Source organism: Papaver somniferum, chromosome 11, assembly GCF_003573695.1.
Source record: "Papaver somniferum cultivar HN1 chromosome 11, ASM357369v1, whole genome shotgun sequence".
Taxonomy (NCBI): Eukaryota; Viridiplantae; Streptophyta; class Magnoliopsida; order Ranunculales; family Papaveraceae; genus Papaver; species Papaver somniferum.
Window position 1 is genome coordinate 19,513,269 of NC_039368.1, and position 22,153 is coordinate 19,535,421.

Here is a 22,153-nt window from a genome sequence, read left to right on the forward strand (position 1 = left end):
CTGCTTTGGTTCGAGGACTTTACTCCACCAACAACTTAGCCATTGCAAAATGCTATGAATGGATAACCTCACCTCAATAGTATTTCACTAAATGGTTGGATGCAAAGCCTCTCCGAATCGAACATTTCACCGATACTATTGTTGCTGAAATAATGGCTGAATTCAACAAGCAGTATCCCAAATATTCTCCTTTGCACGAATGTCCATATGTACCGCAAAACTGGAAGACTTCAACAACATGGAATTCCATCGCACGGAGAATTCCAAACCAACAGAAGATATTCGGGGCGCGGACGATCAAGTCTAACAAGTTCCAGGAAGGAGATTTAATTCTCAAAGAAACTAAGCGTAACTTTCATTCTGCAAAGAACTCCAACTGGGAAGGACCTTTTATGATCTCTAAGTATGTTGCTGGTGGATACTACAAATTAATCAACATGGACAGCAAGGAGAGTGTGGCCGTAATACACGAAAATTGGCTTAAGGTCTTTGACGCCTAAGTTCTTAGACGTTTGAGGTATTAGGTGTTCAAGGAACGAATGCCCAAAATATCTAAATTGGCATTTAGGATTTTCTTTCACTGTATTTCATTTTCCTCCAAAATGTTTGCAATAATTGCATTCAGTAATTTGAATCCAGCAGTTTATCAAAATTCAATTTACTTAAAGAAAATCTCTATCAAATCCAAAGAAAATCCTCAATCATCTACTTATCCAAAACCAAAAAATAAAACCTCACATTTCTCAGAAGTTCAGAATTTCAAGAGATTATGAAAAATAAATCAAATAAAATCAGCAAAGAAAGATTTTCGCTTCTCTGCATCATTCAAGACTTGTGAAGCCGCCTTCTCCATGTTCGGTTCTTCAGTCGGCCTAGCAATCTTGTCTTCCTTCTCCATCACAACATCATTTGGAAAGGGTATGTTATTCTCGCATGAGTCCTTGATAACATTTATCTTCTTACGAAGCCAGTTCACGTTGAAGCCAAGTCTCTCAGAATTCTCCAAATTGAACTCCCAATCAAAGAGTACATCTGGAGTAACAATATTTCTTTCCCTAACGCATATATCACTTACAACACGCAAGATAACACTTACTTGCATTGTTAAAGAATAAACACGCTTGGGATCTCTGGTAACGATGATGTGACCAAATTTCCTCCATATCTTCTCATACAAGCCAGCATATACAATAGGAACGCTGAATCCACCAACTAGTTCGTGGTATGGGAGTGATGCATCAAATGGAGGATCAAAATCAATCGCTTAACTCGGGTATTCATGCACTACTATACGATTCTCAATTACTGGAGCAACTTCTACAGTCAGGGCAACAGTTTTTTCAGTTTCTTTTACTCGTGGTTCGGCTTCTTCCGTCACTGAAGCAACAATAATTGAAGTCTCAGTCTCTTTAGCAACATCAGCAACAACTCCCTCACGACTTTTGAAGTGAAGATATGGTTGTTTCTTCACCAAGAACCTCAGGGTTGATCAGGTCATCATTATCGGCTCCTTCATTCTCAACTTCGGTATTTGGCACCTAATACGAAGATTACATGAGACTAGAGCCATCCAAGCATGAAACCGAAGGAAATCATAAAATTTAGCATATAAGTGAACTAATGATATTTAAGTTCTTTATTTTACATGCTATACCTCAGCAAATAACGTGAAAGTCATAAAAACACGTTTTACAACAAGCTCGTCTGAGAGGATTTTACACTTCCATGTACAAAATGATGAACTGGGAGAAATTGGTGACGAATCTAAGGTATAGTTGTATACCATTCTCTTCGTATGGATGTTATCTACAACATATCAAAATTTCATATCAATTGGATGAACTAGTAAAAATATGTGGTCAAAACATTGGACTACATGACAGCTGAAAGTCTCCTAGAAGTTCACTGTTTCGTCTATTTCGACCCCTAAACGCGCTCAAAACTTAAAAAGCTTCTTACCTAAAGCTTGTAAATTTTATGGGCATAAAGATACATCGGTAGATCGCAAAAATACGACATCATATGAAGATTTTATGGCATTTTTGCTAAAGGGATGAATTCTGGAATTTCTTGTGACGTATTTCGGCAAAAGTCAGAAACTGTTTGCCCAGCAGCATCAGAGAACTGAAGACCGTCAATACTCGATGGAGTGAAGTTCTGCAACGGAATAACAAATATTGGTTTTCTAATCCTAATAATGCGGATGAGAAGAAGTCGCAGCAAGAGAAGTACTGGCAACTTACCAAAGAAACAACTGAGGACTTTATGGTATTGGACCACAATTTATAATTCTTGCTCCTGCCTTCTCCGCCATGAACAATTGCTTCATTTTCTGAGAAGTCTACATCGATTCGAGGTCTTATGTTAGGACCGTCCCGTGAATTTTTTTTGATGCAATAATCAAAACACAATTACCATAATTTTATGAAGATTATACAAAGAATACTTACTTGTGAACATCCTGGAGATGTTTTCCGTTTATCACCACTAGGGAAATGCTTCAGTCTTGGTCGAGTAGCAATCATCTCAGCAGAAGGAGGATCCTTCACCAAAGGTTGATCAACCGTCACAAAATCGAGTAAACGCCCGAGTTGTTGATTCCAAAAGTTTATGTAACCTGGAGTTACATATATAATTCGCTCGGAGATAGGGAACTAGTATTCACTTCCTTCCACATGTGTGCGGTCTAAACGGGTCATGAGCTGTTCAACCGATGGTTTCCTTCTTCGAAAAGTCGGAACACACTGATCCATACCCATTTGCCGAGATGCCCTATTAATATTGTATTCTTCCACCGAGTATTCTCCATGTATTGTTGATATCAGGTAACTAGGAGTGCAACTCAGCATAAAAGACCTCTCGTCGTCGCTCAAATCAGCACCATATTTCAAAGTCATACTCTCTTCAGCATTGAAAGTTGTCAACTGAGAAATATAAAGAGGAATTGACACCCATGGACGGAAGTTGAATTCAGATTCACGGTCTAACACATCAACGAAGCGGGACTTGAGTCGGGGCTGGTTTATAGACCAGCACATGATCCTGGCATTGTACCTCTCAGAGAAAACATGACGAGCATCAACATTCAATCCTTGCAATATAGTACGTGGAATGGGTGCATAATTATTTAAACGTTCCCACATCAAAGCTTGAAGAAACATCGTATTGGCATAGCATTCAATCTTCATAAAGCCATTCGAGATGCTGGAGTCTATAATCAAGGGGTCTAAGTTAGAGTACAAAGAACCCAAGAACAGACTACCTATTGGGAGTTGATCACCTTGAGCCATCTTAATGGAAAAAGGAATCATGAATGGCTTCAACAAATTTCCAGCATCTTCAAATACATATTTGGACAGCCATAAACACAAGAAATCAGCAATAGATAACGTACCGTCAACAGGACAGTCAAGAGGAGTATCTCTCGGCCACCAATGCATTAACCAGTGAGCATAACAACCTTTGATGCCGGATACCTTATTAATCTTCTCCATTGCAGCTGTCAAGATGTTTGAGATTGTTGTCTCCTCTACTGAGAGACTTTCAGGAAGGTTACATGTGGTCGGAAGATGCAACAAAGCAACTACATCCTCTAAGGTGATGGTAAACTCTCCCCATCTGCATATGAAAGTATGAGTTGGAATACACCAGCGAGCAAGTAGATATACCATACCTCGCGCATCATGAAAAATGAACAAGTCTCCAGATGCTTGGATAGTCCTTGTTACTTTTGCATCATGCAGCATGGCTTGAACACGAGGAAAACCCATCATATACCTCGCCCATCCAGAAATTTTTTCTAAAGGCCGTTCTATGATTGACGCAGAAAAATATCCTCGTTCAAGACAAAACCGAATGGCTACCTGAGGTGTCACCAATTTTTTCTGAGTAACCTCTCTAGGATTTATCAGAAGATGAAAAGCTGGTGTTCTGAGGCGCTTTTCAGGCCATTGATCCACAAAAAATGCATCCTCTATATTTGGAACATTCTTGATTCCAGGTGTTTCATCTTCTTCTTCACCAATAGAAGTCTCATCCATGCATGTATCATCTCTGGAGGCATCATTTTCTTGAGAGTCATACATCCTTGCGAAGTAGCTGTAACATGCACACAATACTCTACTTCAGTATATCGTTCATACAAGATGCAAACTTCGACAAGATGATGGAATTATACAAATGGCAAAATGCTCAATTAGAATCTACCAAAATGGTAATCCTTAACTCTTACCTTTTTACGATTCCGCTAATACTAGTGATTGTAATGTAAGAGTTAACACTTCAAAAACTTGCTCGTTTCTTCGAATCTACAAAAGACGAGCAGAATTCAGATTTTCATAAAATCATGAACACTTATACTGTGTGAACATTAACCACTGAATTATGAAAACTAAAAAATATTTCATCACAAATAATTGTTTACCTTCAAACATTATTCAAAGTCAGGCTTTGATTTTTAAAATAAATAAATATATATTCATATATATATATATAACGTGAATTACTCACGTAAATTTTGATTTTTTTTTACGTGAACTGAACTCACGTAAATAAAAAAAAAATCCATGAACATGTCATGGTTTCATTAAAAAAAATCGTGAATATTCACGGTTCTATCAAAAAAAAAGTATTTTTCCTTCGTACAATCGTCTATCTTTGAAACGAGGGTTTATTTCGATTTTGTGAAAACTCACACCTTTTAAGATAAAGTTTTGAATTCCATGAAAGCTCATAAAAAAAAATTTATCAGTAGACACGGGTCTATATATAAAAAAAATCTCTCATAAGTCAGAGATTGTCACTAGTTTCTTAAACTAACGATCGAACGAACATACGTTTTCTAGAAAACTCACACTCATATATGCACATGTATATAACTTCAGCATGAACAACTCATGAAACTTCTGGAAAAGAAAAAAAGAACTTACCTAGTCGTCGGCCGGAATATGGCCGGACGGTGGCGTTCGGCGGCGACAGCGGCGGCAAGCTCCGGTGAAAATTTTCTCATGTGCTCGGACGTGAGGATTATGAAGGGAAGAAGAAGATGAAGGTGGTGGTCGGTCGTTGTAGGTGAAATAAAAAAAAGGATTAATTCCTTTTATATCAAATTTTATTTCCAAAACCTAATTTCACAAGGATTTCCTTTTTGGTCCCGAACCCGCGAATCCTAAACCGACCAAAGTTCCATCACCAAATCAGTGGTGCTACACCACTTTATCTCGTTAGATGATTCTCTATTATGCCACTTGGATCTTTGTTCAAGCCATGGTTTGCTCGCGCAATCGAGAATCCGGTAAGATCTTATCTTACGACTAAGTTCAGTTACTTATTCCGTTTGTAACTAGAAAATCAACATCCAGTGCTGAATGAGGAACATGATTGTCCCTCACTAAGCAGGGGACTTAATGTAGATGGTGGATTTTCAACAAAGGCTAAAATCATAAAATCATGATTATACATACTCCTGATCCAGCAATCAGATGAGTATTGAGGCTCATGTCTCTCATTGAAGCATGAAAGCTCATGCCACAAGAATCTCTGACTGAGAATACTATCTCTCAGAGTATACGTATATGTGTAGTCTCTCAGCTGAGGCAACGATATATCTCATGAATACTGAGAAATTCCAGTAATTACTTCTATATATAATCGAAAGATTGGACGGCTCCTAGACAACTTGCCTGCTAGTATAGATCAATAACGTCTTCAGGATGTAACAATGTTTTCCTTCATCTTATGAAGTTTCCTCAGTTTGAGCAAAAAACCTTGAATTCTTCATATTTTCTCAAAATGTTGCTCAAACGCACATCAGAAAATATCAAAATTCTTAGGTTTTGAGACACGAACACTTTGGTGACATGATCATATTACCTTGACTGACCAAGGTTGGTTCTTTGGCTTGCAAGAGGCCGGTCCCGCACATTTTCATCATTTGACCTAATTTGTTCACATTAGGTTCAAACTCTTCCAAACAACTTAGAATTTCATAAAACGATCGTCAGTCGGTCCTATGACGAACCAGAGCCGGTTTCATGACCCCTTGGTCGGTCCTTCATATTTTCATAATTTATTAGGTTTTATCACCTAAGTTTCAGACGAACATTATTTGAATAAATTATTAAACCAACATTTGATCATCTTTTCACCAACTGGTCTTCAAGAGACTTTGGTATTTTGCTCATTAGAGCATCTGAGCATTACATGGTCGACTCATCATCCCATGTAGCTGGTCCCTCCTTCACTCCATGGTTGATTTTTAATAAATCATCAATTGATCAGCAGTTGATCGAAATTAGGGTTTTCGAATCCAAGGTTCATAATTCCAGATTCAAACGCTAATAATTTTACGTTGATCCCGTGATCAACATTTTAATTAATCATACTCGGTTGCCAGTATTCTAAATTAATATTTTATTTGGTTCTGTTACCAATAATTCATCAAATAAGCAACATTTGCTCAGATGAGCAATATTTGCTCAGACTAAGGAATATTGGTTCAACTATCAATATTCAACAATCCATCGGATGAGCAATATTTGCTCACTTTAAATATCAACATTTACTCGAGGATTTTACCTCAATCTCAACAGACACGTTCAATTCATGAGTCTTAGAACATTTGCAAATCACGTTCGACTCAGCAATACAAGGACTCATCGTCCCATAAAGTCAACAACTGACTAACTAAATACACGTCCGTCTTGCGGACTCCACAATCATGAGACATCAATCGTGTCACATGGGGGAATATTAACTATGGTTTTTGTCTGGCGGTCTACGGCACGAGTGTTCATACATACGATGAGAATGTGAGTAAGTCGTGCAATCAGTTGGAGGAGTTAGCAAAGTAGTGGATGGAAAATCAACCAAGTCTCCGCACGATGAGCAACTGGTTTTAACAAGATTTCTACTTCCCCATTATTTGATTCCAGCAACTGTCACACTTCATGGGATCAATGTGTTTACAATTCTTGCAATATAAATAAGTCTCTGATTGAAAAAAGGACAATCTCTCGTCAACAGACAACAAGAGATTAAGAACTCAACATCTGAGCAATTACTCTCAATAGAGCAAATTCAATCAATCATAACTTATTTCATTTCTTCCCGCAGAATACACAACACACCTACAATCTTCGATCACCATTGATATCACACATTTCTCAGCTTCCCTCCTACAGATCGACCCATCCTCTCTTGTGACCGAATTTACTCTGGAACGACCATTGTCTTGGTTTAGGCCGGAGTCCTACAGATTGATCTCTCGAACTTAAAGCACTCCCTTCTTGCAGTGCATCTGTGTGAGGTTAAACATTTCGCCCGGTTCAAGGAGTCTCCTTCGCACGGTCGTCTCCTCAATTCCATAAAAACTAGCAAATCGTTTCCCCCCATCTACACCGGTACACATACCTTGGAGTCTGAGTTCATGAAATGGGTTCAGTACACGTATCTGGTACATGTACTTCCCCAGTCGAATATTTTCAGATACATTCAAACTATTTATATGACATGTTTGACATTTGATCAACTCTCTAAAACGTCTCTAAACGTGTATGATCACTTAATCACTTATGGTTGTGCATTAACATTAAATTCTAAAGTGTTAACTAATATGGATAAGCTTATGGTTCAAATGGCAAATTCCGGCTAACCATGAATTATCATTATACATGTTTCGATTACAACTAACTATATATAGTTTATATTATACTATGTGATTTCAAGTCGAATTTCTCAAATTCTTACGTGAGACCCTAACTAGAGTTTCATTTAAACACATAAAGTGTTTGCTTGATTCCCAAGCTATCTAAGATTGAATCCTAAGCGACCTTTGATCTTGAAATTGTTTAGATAGAAGAATCAAACAACTCGAAAATTTAATCCATGACACTTTTGTATATTCTAGTTGTATTCCAGAGTCTTCTTCTACTAAACTAGGCTTCCTTTGAGAAACATAATTAGGTTAATAACTTAAAGACTTCACTTAGGGAGTCGTGAAGCCAGGTCCGACTATCTTTTACCTTGATAGTTTGTGTATCTTGATCTTGCTTTTCTGTCATTGAGGTTTTTATAATCTCTTTCAGGTGGGATAGATAAAAATCATAAAGTTTTGTTCGTCTCAAACATTGTGATTTCGCAAGATAGATATATGATAACAATTATTAATTGAATTCGTTTAAGATTGTTCATATGAGATTATGAATAATCTAGCCTACTCTTCGGGAATCATAAGTACCATATTTGTGAGGTTTTCTAGCGTTGTGTACTGCAAACAGATTTCCTCACCTTGATCGAACGATCTAAACGGAAATCAAATATGCTTATATGTTAGAGGCATATTGGTATCAAAAGTTTTCACTTATGCAGAAGCAACTCTTAAGATGTAAATGACATCTGTTAGGGGAATCAATTGCTTAGAATCTCGTGAGATTCAAGAGACGAGATGAGCACGAATGCAACTGCAATGCTTGGAGGGTGAATTCGGTCTCAGTTGCATCCAGTCTGAAGTTATGATAGTAGGCTAGTGTATGTAGCGGCTTAATATAACTTGGTGTTGAAATCTGGACGAGGTCCTGAGGTTTTTCTGAAGTTACAGTTTCCTCTTTAATAAAACTTCTGGTGTCTTGTGTTTTTCCTTTTCGGCGTTATGTTGTTTATCTTTATAATAGGAATATCACAAGTAGTACGTAATGAATCGTATTTATATAATCCATATTGATTGTGTTAGATTATAAGAACTTGTTCTTTTAAAATTTGTATCTTGAAAGATAGATTAAAAGTTTAATACTTGGCAGAATACCGATTCGGTTATTGGATTCAACAAGATTGAGCTTGGATATTGATCTTTTCTTCCAAGTACTCTTACGGTTATATCAGGTTCACGGACTCAATTGTCTAGAACATTCTGATTGTAAGATAAAGAGATATCAACTCTTTACAAAAAAAATTTCAAGGATCATTATTCATTAAGTTGGTCTACTTGGAATTGTGTTAAGGTTTTGTCCATACAATAGGTTGCCAAATGAAAAAGTTGGTGTTGTACTTGGTACCTCCTCGTTTCACTATACGTTCGGTTACGAAAGTGTATGCAAGATTGTTTAACAAGGTAAACATGGTATACACTTGAACTGTTCACGAACCGAATTCCAACAAGAACAAGTTCGTAGTCTATATTTCAAGACGTGAATTCAAAAAGAACGGGTCTTTTAGCTTCATTACAGTTGAGTTAATACTATCTAGGTTTAAATACATACAACCTGTGATATTTTAATTATAAAGATAAACAATATAATTTTGAAAAGAAACAACATGGCCCCCAAATATTTTTGTTAACGAGGAAAACTACAATCTTGTTAAAAACCCAGGGACATAGTCCAGATTGAACACACGCTGATTTAAGCTGTTACAACAATTTTCTACTACCAAATTTGAGGCTAGATGTAATACCTATTTCAGTTGTATTCACGTGTAAAACTCCTAGCAGAATACCGATTTTTTTTAGCAATTGCTCTTGTAAATCTTCTAGAAAAATGTTGATTCTTTTTAAATCTTCTAGCAAAACGTTAATTCTCTTTAGAAGATGTTCCTCAATAATTACGTTTTACACGTTCAGTAAACTAATTGATTGTTCCTCACAAGATCACCTAGAAATAATATAGAAACATCGTAATATATCAAATCTAGGGTTTATGAGAAAAACCTAAATATAGGTTCGGTAACTACCAAAGAAGATAGCTTGCCTGTGGTTTATAATCCCCAAGTAAAGTCTTGCAGAATCTTAATCTTGCTTATGAAGAACAAAGATGTGGAAAATAACCTTATGTAACACATCACTATCTTCCAAGGGATAGGTTGTGTAGTTACATGAAACCTCTGTCTATAGTGAATAATCAAGCTTAGGTTGCTTAGAAACAAAGCCATTTTGTCTAGGAAAGGAAACACCAATTACTTGGCTAAAATGGGCCTTTATTCACGTACTTACGGTTTCAGTTTTCGAATTGTATCTAGAACCTCGTATCTATGGTTTCACGAGGTCAATTTAGCCATACATCATGAGTGTTGCTTTAATAAATTACTCATAACTTCTTCGTTATAACTCGGAATTAAGTGATTCATGGCTCATTGGTTTCATTTACTATAACATTGAGACCTTGTAGAAAATCAATGATTATTTTCACTAAAATCTTAGGCTCAAAACTCATCGAGTGTATGTACAAAAATATATTTACCGTCATAAGAATTGTTCCAAAGAGTCAGTACTTTGTTTCGATTGATAGAGAGGTAGTATATTTCTGTTATTAATCTTTAATGAAGTTCTCCACAGATGTTTTTCGTGAGTCTTCAATCTTCAGTCTTCAAGGATATCTTTGATTCCATACTCTACTACTGAAACTTAACTGATCCGAAACTAACTTTCCTAGACTAAATCAAGAATATATTTTGAGTTCTAAATTAGGCAACTGACTTGACATACCAATGCAAGTGGGTTCAACCGAGCAATGGTTTAACAACATCAACGAAAACATCATCCTTTTGTTCGAAGATAGTAACACAACTTCTGCATGTAAATCTAAAGATGCGCAACTTGGTCCCCGTCTCAATATGCATAACGGATTCTTGGTCTACCGAATATAGTAGGAACGCATAACCTATCGGTAAATCTATCTCTTTAAGATATCAGTATTTGAATACAATCATTATGATTTTTTCTCCCGAAATAACCTCACTAGATTTAATAATTGTCGCTCTGTCAGACCATAATGAAACCGCAAATTTTGTTTTTCTTCTAGACGAATACGATATCGAGACTTTTTCCCAGAACACGATTGATTTCTAAGATCATTTCCGGCTTTAGGCTTTTTACTAGTTAGTCCCGGTAAAGTCCCCAGTCAGCGTATTTTTTTTCAAACGAGGCCCTCGATAACGAGACATAAAAACTCATTTTTTTATTTACAGAATAAACTGTGTGCCTCTCCACTTGATTACTCTATCCCACTGAGCATCATTCATCTAAACAAGTCCAGCCCAGTACTTGTAATTTACACATATGTTCGCTTAGAGATGAACTTGCCAACACTCTACTTACAAGATTGCTAATATGAGATACCAAATTCCAATTCATTTGAGGATGTCCCAAATTCCAAAGAAAACAAAATCGCTTTCACATGAGATGGTACACAGGCAAGCGAACTGGCCCCCATATTAGCGCCCGAGCGCTACTTGGGACTTCAAATGGGGAACTACCTGAATCAGCTCTCCTCGAGAGGACTACACGAATTGGCCAAGGACTCCACGTGCCATTTTCCAGAGCCTCGTAGATTCCCAAATATCAGGCCCCACGTGCACATGATATAAGATTAAAATGGGATAACATCCACTGCATCAAAATCTACACTTCACACCAAAATACTTTTCACAACGGAACTGTAGGCTCCATTTGTTACATCAAGGATTAATAATCACCCACGTAAACAGTTATATACACGTGGCATCGGATAACAAGTAGTTCTTAAAATAGTAGTAGTAGTATATCATCTTCAACCTTATAAACTAGATTCTCTTTAATTTTCTTCTTCTTCTTCTTCTTCTCTCTCCTCTGAATCCCAAAGTCCAAATTCGAAAGCAAAGATAGGGCAAAAAAGGTACTCTCTGTTTTCACTCTTCGATAAAAGTAATATTAATTCACCGTATTCAATTTCTAGGGTTTGGATTTGGTTTTACAATTGATGATTTGTTTCTAGGGTTTCTATTCTCCTCACCCCCTTTGTATACTTGCCCTGTGTAAGAGTTTTGAATCGTCGAATCTGGATAATAATAACAATACATTCTTTGTTGGTTGTTAAGAATTTGTTTGTTAGGGTTTATCAAAGATGGAAAAAGAGCTTCTCGAGTTGTTTGATTCTGCAAAGAAAGCGGCCGATGCAGCTGCGGGAGATGAAGTTTCCACGGGTGGAGCTGAGGAAACGAGATGCATTGAAGCATTGAAAGAGTTGAAGAAATTTCCTGTTACCATGCAAGTTCTTGTTGCAACCCAGGTTAGTCATTCTTTAATTTGGTTGTGAATTTGTGATATGGCATGTGGTTTGATGTCGTATTGTTCATAAGGATTTCTGAAATCTTATTGTTGCATTGTAACTGAAATAGACACAAAGCAAGAAGTTTGGGTTTTTTTTTGGTTAAGGAAGAAAAATGTCGCGAATATTGCAGAAATTAGACTAGGAGAGGCAAAAAAGAAAGATCTTGTCTGAGATTGCAGCACAATTGTTTTGTTTTTTTTTAATAAAGAAAGATGTGCTGTGCTGAAAGGGTTTATATGTGAATAACATCTGTAACGCAATTGTTGAGTTGTGTTGATTTTGTAATAGACAAACAAGAACAGTTTTTGGGTCACTTTTTCACTTGTATAGGAAGAAAGTTATCACGGTTTTTCCTGTGATGAAGACTCAAGGATATAAGGGATACTGGAGGTGAAGTGAGGTAGACTAGGATAAGGTAAAAGTGAGAGACTTGTCAGAGCATTAGCCACGCGGCTGGGTATTTTGTGATAAAATTGTTGTATTGGTGCATAATTACTGAATAAGTGGTTCATGGTAGTTTTTGGGGATTATGATGCATTTTCTGATTGGTTCCTGGCCCGCCATATAGTTGCAAGTATCCATGTTCCATACTTGAATGATGAACACCAATGAGGCTGTTTTAGTATTAATCATATAATGCTGCTTATATACTCGTGTAACAGATCTATTATGTTATACTTTTATTATCTGCTTTCAAGTTGCTTTCATGATACTCAGTTGCTGGTATACAGTTTAAGATTCTTAACTTAGGGTTAGAAGATTCATAATAGGATAGGGGAATTACTTGGATCGATGAGCCTTTCCTAGTTACTAGTCTACCCCTTTACCGTCTGCAACCTTGTTGTATCCTAAGTCATGGATCAGTGGTTTCTCTCATCTACTCTCTTTTCATTTTAGCAACAGTTGGTTAGTCATTTGGTAGCGTAATGGATTGAGGAGAGAACCAACTAGTTTAAATATTATCCTTTCGATGATCACAAAAAATGAACCAGTATGCTGAACCAGTATGCTGCTTAGAAATTCTACTTCTTTATTTAGTAGGCTGGGTTTGTTTTGCCTCTTTACATGGAGAGATGAACAATTTCAATTACTTCCAAACTATCCGTCTCTGTTCATTTCTGTGTTTCTCATTTATTAAATCTCAGGTTGGAAAACGTCTTCGCCATCTGACAAAGCATCCAAAAGAGAAGATCCAGGCTGTAGCTACTGACCTGCTTAATATCTGGAAGAAAATAGTCATGGAGGAAACTGCCAAGAATAAGAAAAATGGAAGCATAGAAACTAAAACGCCCCAGAAGATTCAAATTACAAAGTCAGAGTCATTTAAAGTTGAGAAGGTTGATAAGTCGGGTTCCATGAATGTTGAAAAAGTCTCAAGATCTGACACTACAAAGGTGGAGAAAACTGATCATGGTGAGAAGATAAGCTCTGCAAAGGTTTCTAGATCAGAAACTGTGAAGATGGAAATAAAGAATGATTTTCCTAGGGTTGAGAAGTCTAATGGTGTCAAGCAGGCCCCCTCACCTGCTCCTCCAAAGTTTACTTCAATGGTTAAATGCAATGATGCAGTGCGTGACAAGCTCCGGGAACTTCTTGCAGAGGCTCTGTCCAAAGTTCACACCGAGGCTAATGGAGATATTTTGGATAAAGTGAATATGTGTGACCCAATCCGTGTTGCTGTCTCTGTGGAGTCTGTACTTTTTGAAAAATGGGGACGGTCGAATGGGGCTCAGAAGTTCAAATACAGATCTATAATGTTCAATATCAAGGATCCTAAAAACCCTGATTTTAGAAGAAGAGTCCTTATTGGAGAGATCAAGCCAGAGAGTCTTATTAGTATGACTCCTGAAGAAATGGCAAGTGATCAAAGGAAGGAGGAGACTAATCAAATCAAAGAGAAAGCACTGTTTGAATGTGAACGCTCAGGCGCAGCTAAAGCCACAACTGATCAGTTCAAGTGTGGTCGGTGTCAGCAGAGGAAGACCACTTACTATCAGATGCAGACTCGGAGTGCAGATGAACCTATGACGACTTACGTAACATGTGTAAACTGCAACAACCACTGGAAGTTTTGTTAGTTGTCCTTCTCTTTAGGGCTGCTGCATCCTTATGTGATCAATCACCTGAGATGATGAACTATGGAGTCCCATCCTTCTCGTATTTTTGATGCAACATTTGTTAATTGAGACCTTGATCTTCATATGAAAGATCCTTTTCTGTACCATTCTAATGTAAGTTAGGTTAACTTGTTTTTAGATTGTTTTAGGTATTTGTCATGTGCTTGTGTTGAACCAAATGAAATACCATTTTATTGCCAAACATAAGTCTGCCACTTTTGTTTTGTTTATTTAATCATATGCAAGCCGAAGCTGCAAAACTTAGGTTGCAATCCATCAGTGAAATTCCAAGTTAAGTGAATTTATCCGTTTTTCTGACTTCTATTCTGTACGCTGCTATTGGAACAGAATATAGTAGAAATATATGATGTCGCTTCTCTTCTCACTTGGTATGCTGTGCTTCTCTTCTCACTTGCTATACTGTGCGAAATTTTGGTTATATACTTATACTGCACTACTATGCTCCTTTTTGGCTTTCATTAGAAATTGTTTCTGCCATTTCTGCTAAACATCGCATATTGCAGTAGTCTTTTATGCATAGCTATAGTGAGACTACTTTATTGGTTTTTGTTAAGAGTCCAAATGATATCTGAGTAACCACCTGTATATTGTGCAACACCTGAGCCCCATATAATGGATATCTGCCGACGCAAATAGCCTACATAATGACATCCTGTAGCTGTAGGGTTGCTTTCTCTTGAAAGAAAGTTGGATTTGAGGCAGAGGTTCAATACCAACTTGTACTTGTGAATATATAAAAAGGGTGTTGTCCTAAGGTGTAACTAAGCTCTTTTCTGTTTTTTTTTTTTAACCGAACGAAACTCTATGGTTACAGGAAGGATAACTGTTGATTCTGCGATTTCTCCAATCCCATTGCTAACTATCTCGTTTTGATTCCTGGTTGCAGCTCTATATGTTTTTGTAGATGAGAAGTGATACTTGTGAAATTGGGGTTATTTTGTATCTGGGCAGAATCAAACCCACAGCAGGGCATATAGGGCATGTTCTACTAACTGTTCTTAATACTGAGACTCAACAGTTAGGTTCCATTCAGATAATTTTGTGCATTCATGAAGAATTTGAATGATTGATATGGATCAACCTATCAGACGAACTTTTTCCTGAAGAGTGCAGACTTCCTTTTGCTAAACGGATGCATAAATATTCGAGTACCATTAATCAATCCACATGCTCTGTCCGTTGGACTGATATGTTGTTGAAATCGACATGTGCGGTGGTTACATTGCTTTTAATTTTTTGGGCTAGTACACCTTATCCTGCTTCAAATCTTGTAGAGCAACATCAAGAAAACGACCATCAGGCTGGGTTCTTCCTAAGCACATGGGTTCAAAGAATGTTCATTTTGATCTCCAGGTCGATTGGATCGGCAGAATTGCCGTTCTATTCCTTAAGGGGAGGCATCTTATGATCCTACAGGAACTTCTGACCTCTATCCTTTTGGAGTCCCATACCCAGAATTTTTCATGACCCACAAGGTCACATTTCAAAGCAGCAGAGTTAATCGAAAAGTACACCTTCAAACATTCCGTAATATTGATACGTACATTTCTGGTTGCTTGCGATCTGTAAAGATCAGATCGGCTGACTACTTACTCCATTGCCAATATTCACTTAAACAGGACACTGTGAATCGGAAATCAACAGCTTAAGAAGAGAAGAATGTTGGAAAAAATTGGTTTCACAAAGGATGAATGACACAGAGAAGAAAGTGTTGCACTCCAAAACTTTCAAGGCTTGTATAAATTTCTTTTAGACAAATATTTCTACCCTCCCAATAACAATTGGCGATTACAACAGGTATGCGAAATATTGCCTTCAGGATACAATGAAAGCCCTGCAACGAAAACTGAATTCAAGGTTTGTACCGCTTGATTCAATCAAGAACACACAAAGAGATTTCTGATTTCTGATGATGCTTTTTGAAACAGAGAAAACAGATTGATTTTTCTTATATGTTAAACGAAACTGGGAGAAGCTATTTATAAAGGGTTTTGCACCTGTTGGGAATAGGTTTTTATTCGCCAACAGGTTTCTATTCACGAAACGTCAGGTTCCTTCATCAACAGACATCAATGGTGTCTTTTGGATTCGAAATTTTCGAACAGGCTTTTATCGGCCAAATAAAACCGTCAATTCAAAAAATTCTTCCGGGGGCGTTGCCCCCTTGAAACCCCCACCAGGGGCGGTCTCCCCTGGACCCCCACGACCTGACCTGTCAGGTCGACCACAGCCTGGGGGGCCATACCCCCCAGGACCCCCTTTGGTTAGCGTCGTTGAAAATATTCCAACAAAGAATGAATAAAAATTACAAATGGATGAAAAGAAAATATTGAGCTATTATTTTCTCTGGTTTCGGGTATCACAATCTATAGTTTAGTGTTTAGACAAAACACATAAACACATCAAAAGAAAACCAAGCTCTGATCATCATCATTTACCCTCGAGGATGACGATGCTTCTGATTTCTCTATCTCATTTTCTGTTTCCTCCTCCTACATTGATATAAAAATCATCAAAATAAACCGGAGAAATCGACTAATCATATGGAGGAAAAAACAAGTAAATCAAAATTGATACCTTCAATTGAGATTCTTTAATCTTCTTTGCTTCTTCAATTTCTCTAAGCGATTGGATTCGAGTAGCTCTCTACAAAACACAGAAAATTAGAACTCGATTGAAATATATAGATACTCACTCGGATCGTACTGTTAGTTATCATCTCTACCAAATCTGATTCACTTACCATACAAAAGGATCTAAGTTCATTCAATCTCTGTAACTTGACAACTTCCATTTCCAATTCCTTCTGCATCTTCCCTCTCATCTCCATCTCTTTCATTTCCATATCCAACACCAAATCCATCTCTCTCAACATCTTTTCAGTTCTCTCCTTTTCCAATCTCAATCTCTCAAGTTTCTTCCTAATCACACCTAATTCCTCAGCTAAGGATGAATCAAACGATTCAATCTTAATCGGTACATTATCATTATTATTACTCTGAATAATCTCCAGATCTTTATTATTATTCTCAACTTTCTTCATTACATTGAAATAGTTCTCTTTGCCGGTTAATGATATCTCAATCCATTCAGACTTCCCCTTTCCCTTAGTCTTAACTCCATCATCAGTAATCGGATTTGCAGGAATGTTCTTGAGTTGTAGAGGTGTTCTGCCATTTTTTTGCTTCATTTTCTTGATTGGAGTTGTTAACATTGTTTTTGGACTGATAAAGTGAAGTGAGAATGGAGTTTGAGTTTGTGTTTGAAATTTGAAAGATGTAAGCGGCGATAACGGTAAGTATATTTATAAATGTTGTTTGATTTCTTTATTGTAATCAGCTGGGAGTGGAATCTCGATCTCTTCAAGCGGAAAAAAGCGTTGATTCTCGATTAAACTCACGTGAGTGTCTTTTTTTTTCCTCGTTCAAGGATCTTTGGTGGACCATGGTTATCCAAAGATTAATAATTGACGGTAGATGATGGACTGCAATGAGATGAGAGCGGATTTTCCGAGAAAACATTTTAAGTTGGGTTTTGGGCTTCCCAACTCCAAGTCTCCAACATTAATACTAACTCCAAATATAACGAAGTACAACTGCCAGATTCCAAAGTGGTTGTAAATTGTACTCGCCTGTTTCAGTTTTCTGTTTTCTGCAAAAGCATTAGGCACATCGATTCGGATTTGGGAGTAGTATACTGTATAGAAATGGTAATAATCATAACTAGGTGCAAAATTGTTTTGGGAAAATTTTGTCTCTCCAAATACCATTTCCATGAAAAATATATTACTTGTTAACAAGAGAATCAATCGATACAAAAAAGATATCAGTAGTCTATGTCCCTTATGCAATCAAGAAGAAGAAATTAGTACTCACTTGCTCATCAAGCGTCACTATATGGATACCATTTGGTTTGGAGTTTTAGCTGCTCTGCATCAGTCAAAATCGAGTCACTCCTCTCTAAAACAATAAATCATCTCATGATATCCAACAACTCTTTTGAAGCCACTAACAAGCATATGGCTAACACAACTGCTTGTACTCCGTGGCACAACCAGATGCCAAAGGATTTTTGAAAACAAAATGCTCTATCCTAGTAACGTTGTTCACAAAATTAGGAATTACATAAACTACATAAATGACCATGCTACTTTATCTAGTAAACATAGCATAACTCTAATGGATAACCGGATGAAACCACCTGTCAGTTGGATCGAAATAAATATTGATACATCTTTCAAATTTGAAAATATTAATGTTGGCTTTGTTTTGGTTGTTCGTGATTGGACAAAGAAGTTCCTGTCGTTAATGACATTCTCAACCAAATCCAGAGATCTAAATCGGGTTGAATCCTTGGTGCTTTTTAAAGCTCTAAATTGGATCCAACTATGTAAAGGCGAAGTTGCTCCTCTGTGGTACTTTAAGGGACTTATCCAGGACATTACATAATCAAGGGAGAAGTATGAAGATCTTGTATTTGTACATCAGAGAATCCAACTTTGTTGCTGACACTTTGCCAAAAAAAGCTTTTGAAAGACCTTTAGAGGGAGTGTGGTTTAGTTTTTTTTTTTTTTTGCTTGATAATAATAATTTTATTATAACCAAAGGAAGCTAAAGAATACTTTTTTTTTTTGCTTCATATGAAGCTACAAAGGAAAGCATAAAAGGAAAAACTAGAAAACAAAAAGAAGTTATCATTTAGACAACTTTCACAGCTCTAAGAAATTCAGACTATCTAATTGAACCTATAGTAAGGTTTGTTAGAGCACTGCACGGTCGAACTCGCATGCGTTGCTATCTCAAGCATGTTTGTCAATGTTAGTGATCAAAACTATAAGTCTTGATTTCTAGTCTACTTATAGCTAAGTCTCGGACTAGGATAGAAAGTGTAGTTGAGCTCAAGACTCCATGGCGATCATCATACAAAGACGAAGAACTACTCAAGGAACTAGTGGAACTTCATCGACTAAAAGGTATGTGGAGACTTGAACTTATCTATCACTCAAAAGTCTATCTACTCTATCTTCTATCTTGAGACAAAAGTCGTTTTGCTATATAGATTTGATTATACACATTTGCAATTTTGAGCCGAGTTTATCTCGCTTATCTATTTCTCGAAATATGTGTTGGTAAGTTTTCGCTTTGGCCAAGTTCATCTTTACTAGTGACGAAAGTCATATTAAGTTTCAATTACTTGAAAATTGCTTTGACGAAAAATAGTGTGTGAACAACAACTATATAACGTCCTCTAAGAATGTTTCAATAACTGAAATGAGAGTTTAGATTATATATCATGGTTGGATATAAACATTGTGTGGTAACTCATACGTGTATAAGTCCTTATTCCTTGAACCAAAGTATGCGTACTTTGTTGCTCAGGAAAACCGGAACTAGTGTCCGCGTACCAAGTCCGCGTACTATCGGAAGTTCACATCCCGTGAATTTTTGCTAGAGTTTGTGAATTGAAAACAAACTTATTCCGGGTACTTAAGTCCGCGTATCAGTATGCGTACTTAAGTTGGTTATTTTCTAAAAACTATTATTGGTGAACTTAAACTTATATAAACTAAGGAATGCAAGTTTGTAAACCGTGGCTATAAAGTTCATGAATCGATTCGAGTAAATCAAATCGTTTTCGCTTCGATTGTGTCTTGTATACTTCTATAAGATCTAATCAATTGAAAAACTCTCTAACTAGTTCATTTGAGTCATTTGAACTAGTTATGGTAAAGAAGAATATGGTTGAAATGAAAGTTCTCATGTGGATAACCATTTGGATAACTACTGTTGAACCAACTAGATGTACATGTTTGGGTACGGTTACACAAACCTAAATAAACGTGAATTTCATTTGTGTATAACAAGCTAAGTTTTGATCTAACGGTTGAAAGATATTAGCTTGAATCTAACCAGGTTTTCATCTAACACTGAATATTGAATGCTTTGTTACTAAGCTAACATTGATTGCAAACCCTGATTTGAAAGACTATATAAAGGAGAACTCTAGCAACTTGGAAACATAATCCCCACACCTCCTGTGTGATACTAGTTGTATTATCTATAGTTGATTCTCCTTTAACCTTAGGTTTCTACCGAGACCCAGTAGGTTAACGACTTGAAGACTTCATTGGGATTGTGAAGCCAGACCGATACTACTTTTCTTGTAGTTGTGTGATCTGATCTTGTTGTTTCTATCGTACTAAGTACAATCGTAAGATTGGCTTGAGATTAATTTCTCCGATAGGCAAGATATAAAATAAGTCACAAACATCTTCGTCTCATCGTTTGTGATTCCTCAATATATTCTTTCGCCAGTCGATTAAGATTATTGTGAGGTGATTGATAATACTGAGCTGTTCTTCGGGAATATAAGTCTGTTTTATCAATTAGTTCATGTTCACCTTGATTTATCAAAAGACGGAACAAAAACTCGTAGGTATTTCCGTGGGAGATGTGTAATACAAATTTTTTTATTAAAGTCTTCGACTTTGGGTCGTAGCAACTCTTAGTTGTGGGTGAGATCAGCTAAGGTAATCAAGTGCGTAGTATCCTGCTGGGATCAGAGACGTAAGGAGCGCAACTGTACCTTGGATCAGTGTGACATAGATTGGGGTTCAACTACAGTTCATACCGAAGTTAATTTGTAGTAGGCTAGTGTCTGTAGCGGCTTAATACAGTGTGTGTTCAATATGGACTAGGTCCCGAGGTTTTTCTGCATTTGCGTTTCCTCGTTAACAAAACTTCTGGTGTCTGTGTTAATTCTTTTCCGCATTATATTTTGTTATATAATTGAAATATCACAGGTTGTGCGTTGAATCGATCAATTGGGAAATCCAACCTTTGGTTGTTGATTAAAATTGATTGATCCTTGAACATTGGTCTTTGGTACCATTCAAGTGATTTCTCTTGTATTCAATTAGACTCGCAAATTTCTATTTGCTTGAGGTAGGTATTGAATCGAGAAAGGGAGATATAACTCTTTGATATACTTTTATTAAGGTTGAGTCTGACTGTCTAGTTGATTCTCTTAAAAGTGTATTGGATTTAGTCCATACGGATTGCTGATCGAAATATTGGGTGTGGTTGTTAGACCCCCGCTTTTTCAATTGGTATCAGAGAGGGAAAACACGTTTAAAGACCTTACAAGTATGTGGTTGTAGCGATCTGACTCTATGGAAAAGAGTAATATCTCATATAACGCAACATCAGCTCAGAGTCATCCTTGTGAACCTCAAAGTCCTTAAGCTTCTAAGAAAAACTTCGTTTCTGGTCATTTGACTGAATCTGTATTTAACTGGGAAAAATATCTTGATGAACAGTTGGATGATCTTTCAGATGACAATGATTCAGAAGGAGGACAAAGTATTAATGAGGAAGTATCTCAATATATCAAGCCTTTTGACCATGCTTTGAAAGAAAATAAGTCAACTACTTGCTTGAGTAAATACATGTCACCTCTCTGTCAAGAAAACAGAACACTGAGAATACTCTTTAAAGGGTATGATTGTGGATATAAACTTTTACAATCTATCGTTAAAGATCGATATGAAGAAGTACTCTCAAAAGCGTCTGAATGTAATAATTTTCTTCGAAATCTCTGTGTATTGAAAAAAAGACTTGCAGAATTTGAAGCAAGATATGACTCTCAACAAAAATATTTCAATGACAGAGAACTCAGTCTTCTTTCCAAAGAAAAATCCTTGGAGACTGACCTCGCTGCTGCTCTTGATAAAGTGAAATCAGTGGAAGAGAGTCTGAGTCGATTCAATTCTAGATCTACAAAATTATCTTCTATGCTTGGAGCATGTAAAGAACATTGTGATACACGTGGTCTAGGCTATAAAGGAATAGACACTCCAGAAACTAGTAAGATTAATTTTATTAAAGCTAATGATAACTCTTCACGTGAAAAAACTCTTGCATCTAGTAAAGTTCCTAG

General features: G+C 36.8%; 2 protein-coding genes across 3 annotated transcripts; one reads left to right on the forward strand and one right to left on the reverse strand.

Annotated features, from left to right (window-relative positions):
* Positions 1 to 11,533: 11,533 nt before the first annotated feature.
* On the forward strand, positions 11,534 to 14,429 carry LOC113322831 (transcription elongation factor TFIIS-like). 2 transcript variants are annotated; one of them, XM_026570992.1, is made up of 3 exons: positions 11,534 to 11,642; positions 11,845 to 12,035; positions 13,223 to 14,429. In XM_026570992.1, the coding sequence occupies exons 2-3, from the start codon at positions 11,871 to 11,873 to the stop codon at positions 14,153 to 14,155; spliced, it is 1,098 nt and encodes a 365-aa protein (XP_026426777.1). In that variant the 5' UTR covers positions 11,534 to 11,642; positions 11,845 to 11,870; the 3' UTR covers positions 14,156 to 14,429. The 2 variants fall into 2 exon arrangements, with proteins under 2 accessions (XP_026426777.1, XP_026426778.1); XM_026570993.1 differs by having other exon boundaries at positions 11,568 to 11,640; positions 11,842 to 12,035.
* Positions 14,430 to 16,525: 2,096 nt separating this feature from the next.
* On the reverse strand, positions 16,526 to 17,578 carry LOC113320638 (high mobility group B protein 6-like). The gene is made up of 3 exons (XM_026568537.1): positions 16,959 to 17,578; positions 16,793 to 16,861; positions 16,526 to 16,707 (listed from the first exon to the last, which is right to left on the reverse strand). The coding sequence occupies exons 1-3, from the start codon at positions 17,427 to 17,429 to the stop codon at positions 16,618 to 16,620; spliced, it is 630 nt and encodes a 209-aa protein (XP_026424322.1). The 5' UTR covers positions 17,430 to 17,578; the 3' UTR covers positions 16,526 to 16,617.
* Between the last annotated feature and the right edge of the window lie 4,575 nt (positions 17,579 to 22,153).

What these genes read in the sequence shown, in the direction of transcription:
- LOC113322831 (XM_026570992.1), top strand. Translation starts at nt 11,871, where the DNA reads ATGGAAAAAGAGCTTCTCGAGTTGTTTGATTCTGCAAAGAAAGCGGCC. An exon ending in AAGTTCTTGTTGCAACCCAG is followed by an intron (nt 12,036 to 13,222) that starts GTTAGTCATTCT and finishes ATTAAATCTCAG; the next exon opens with GTTGGAAAACGTCTTCGCCA.
- LOC113320638 (XM_026568537.1), bottom strand. Translation starts at nt 17,429, where the DNA reads ATGTTAACAACTCCAATCAAGAAAATGAAGCAAAAAAATGGCAGAACA. An exon ending in AACTTAGATCCTTTTGTATG is followed by an intron (nt 16,862 to 16,958) that starts GTAAGTGAATCA and finishes TGTGTTTTGTAG; the next exon opens with AGAGCTACTCGAATCCAATC. An exon ending in TTAAAGAATCTCAATTGAAG is followed by an intron (nt 16,708 to 16,792) that starts GTATCAATTTTG and finishes ATATCAATGTAG; the next exon opens with GAGGAGGAAACAGAAAATGA.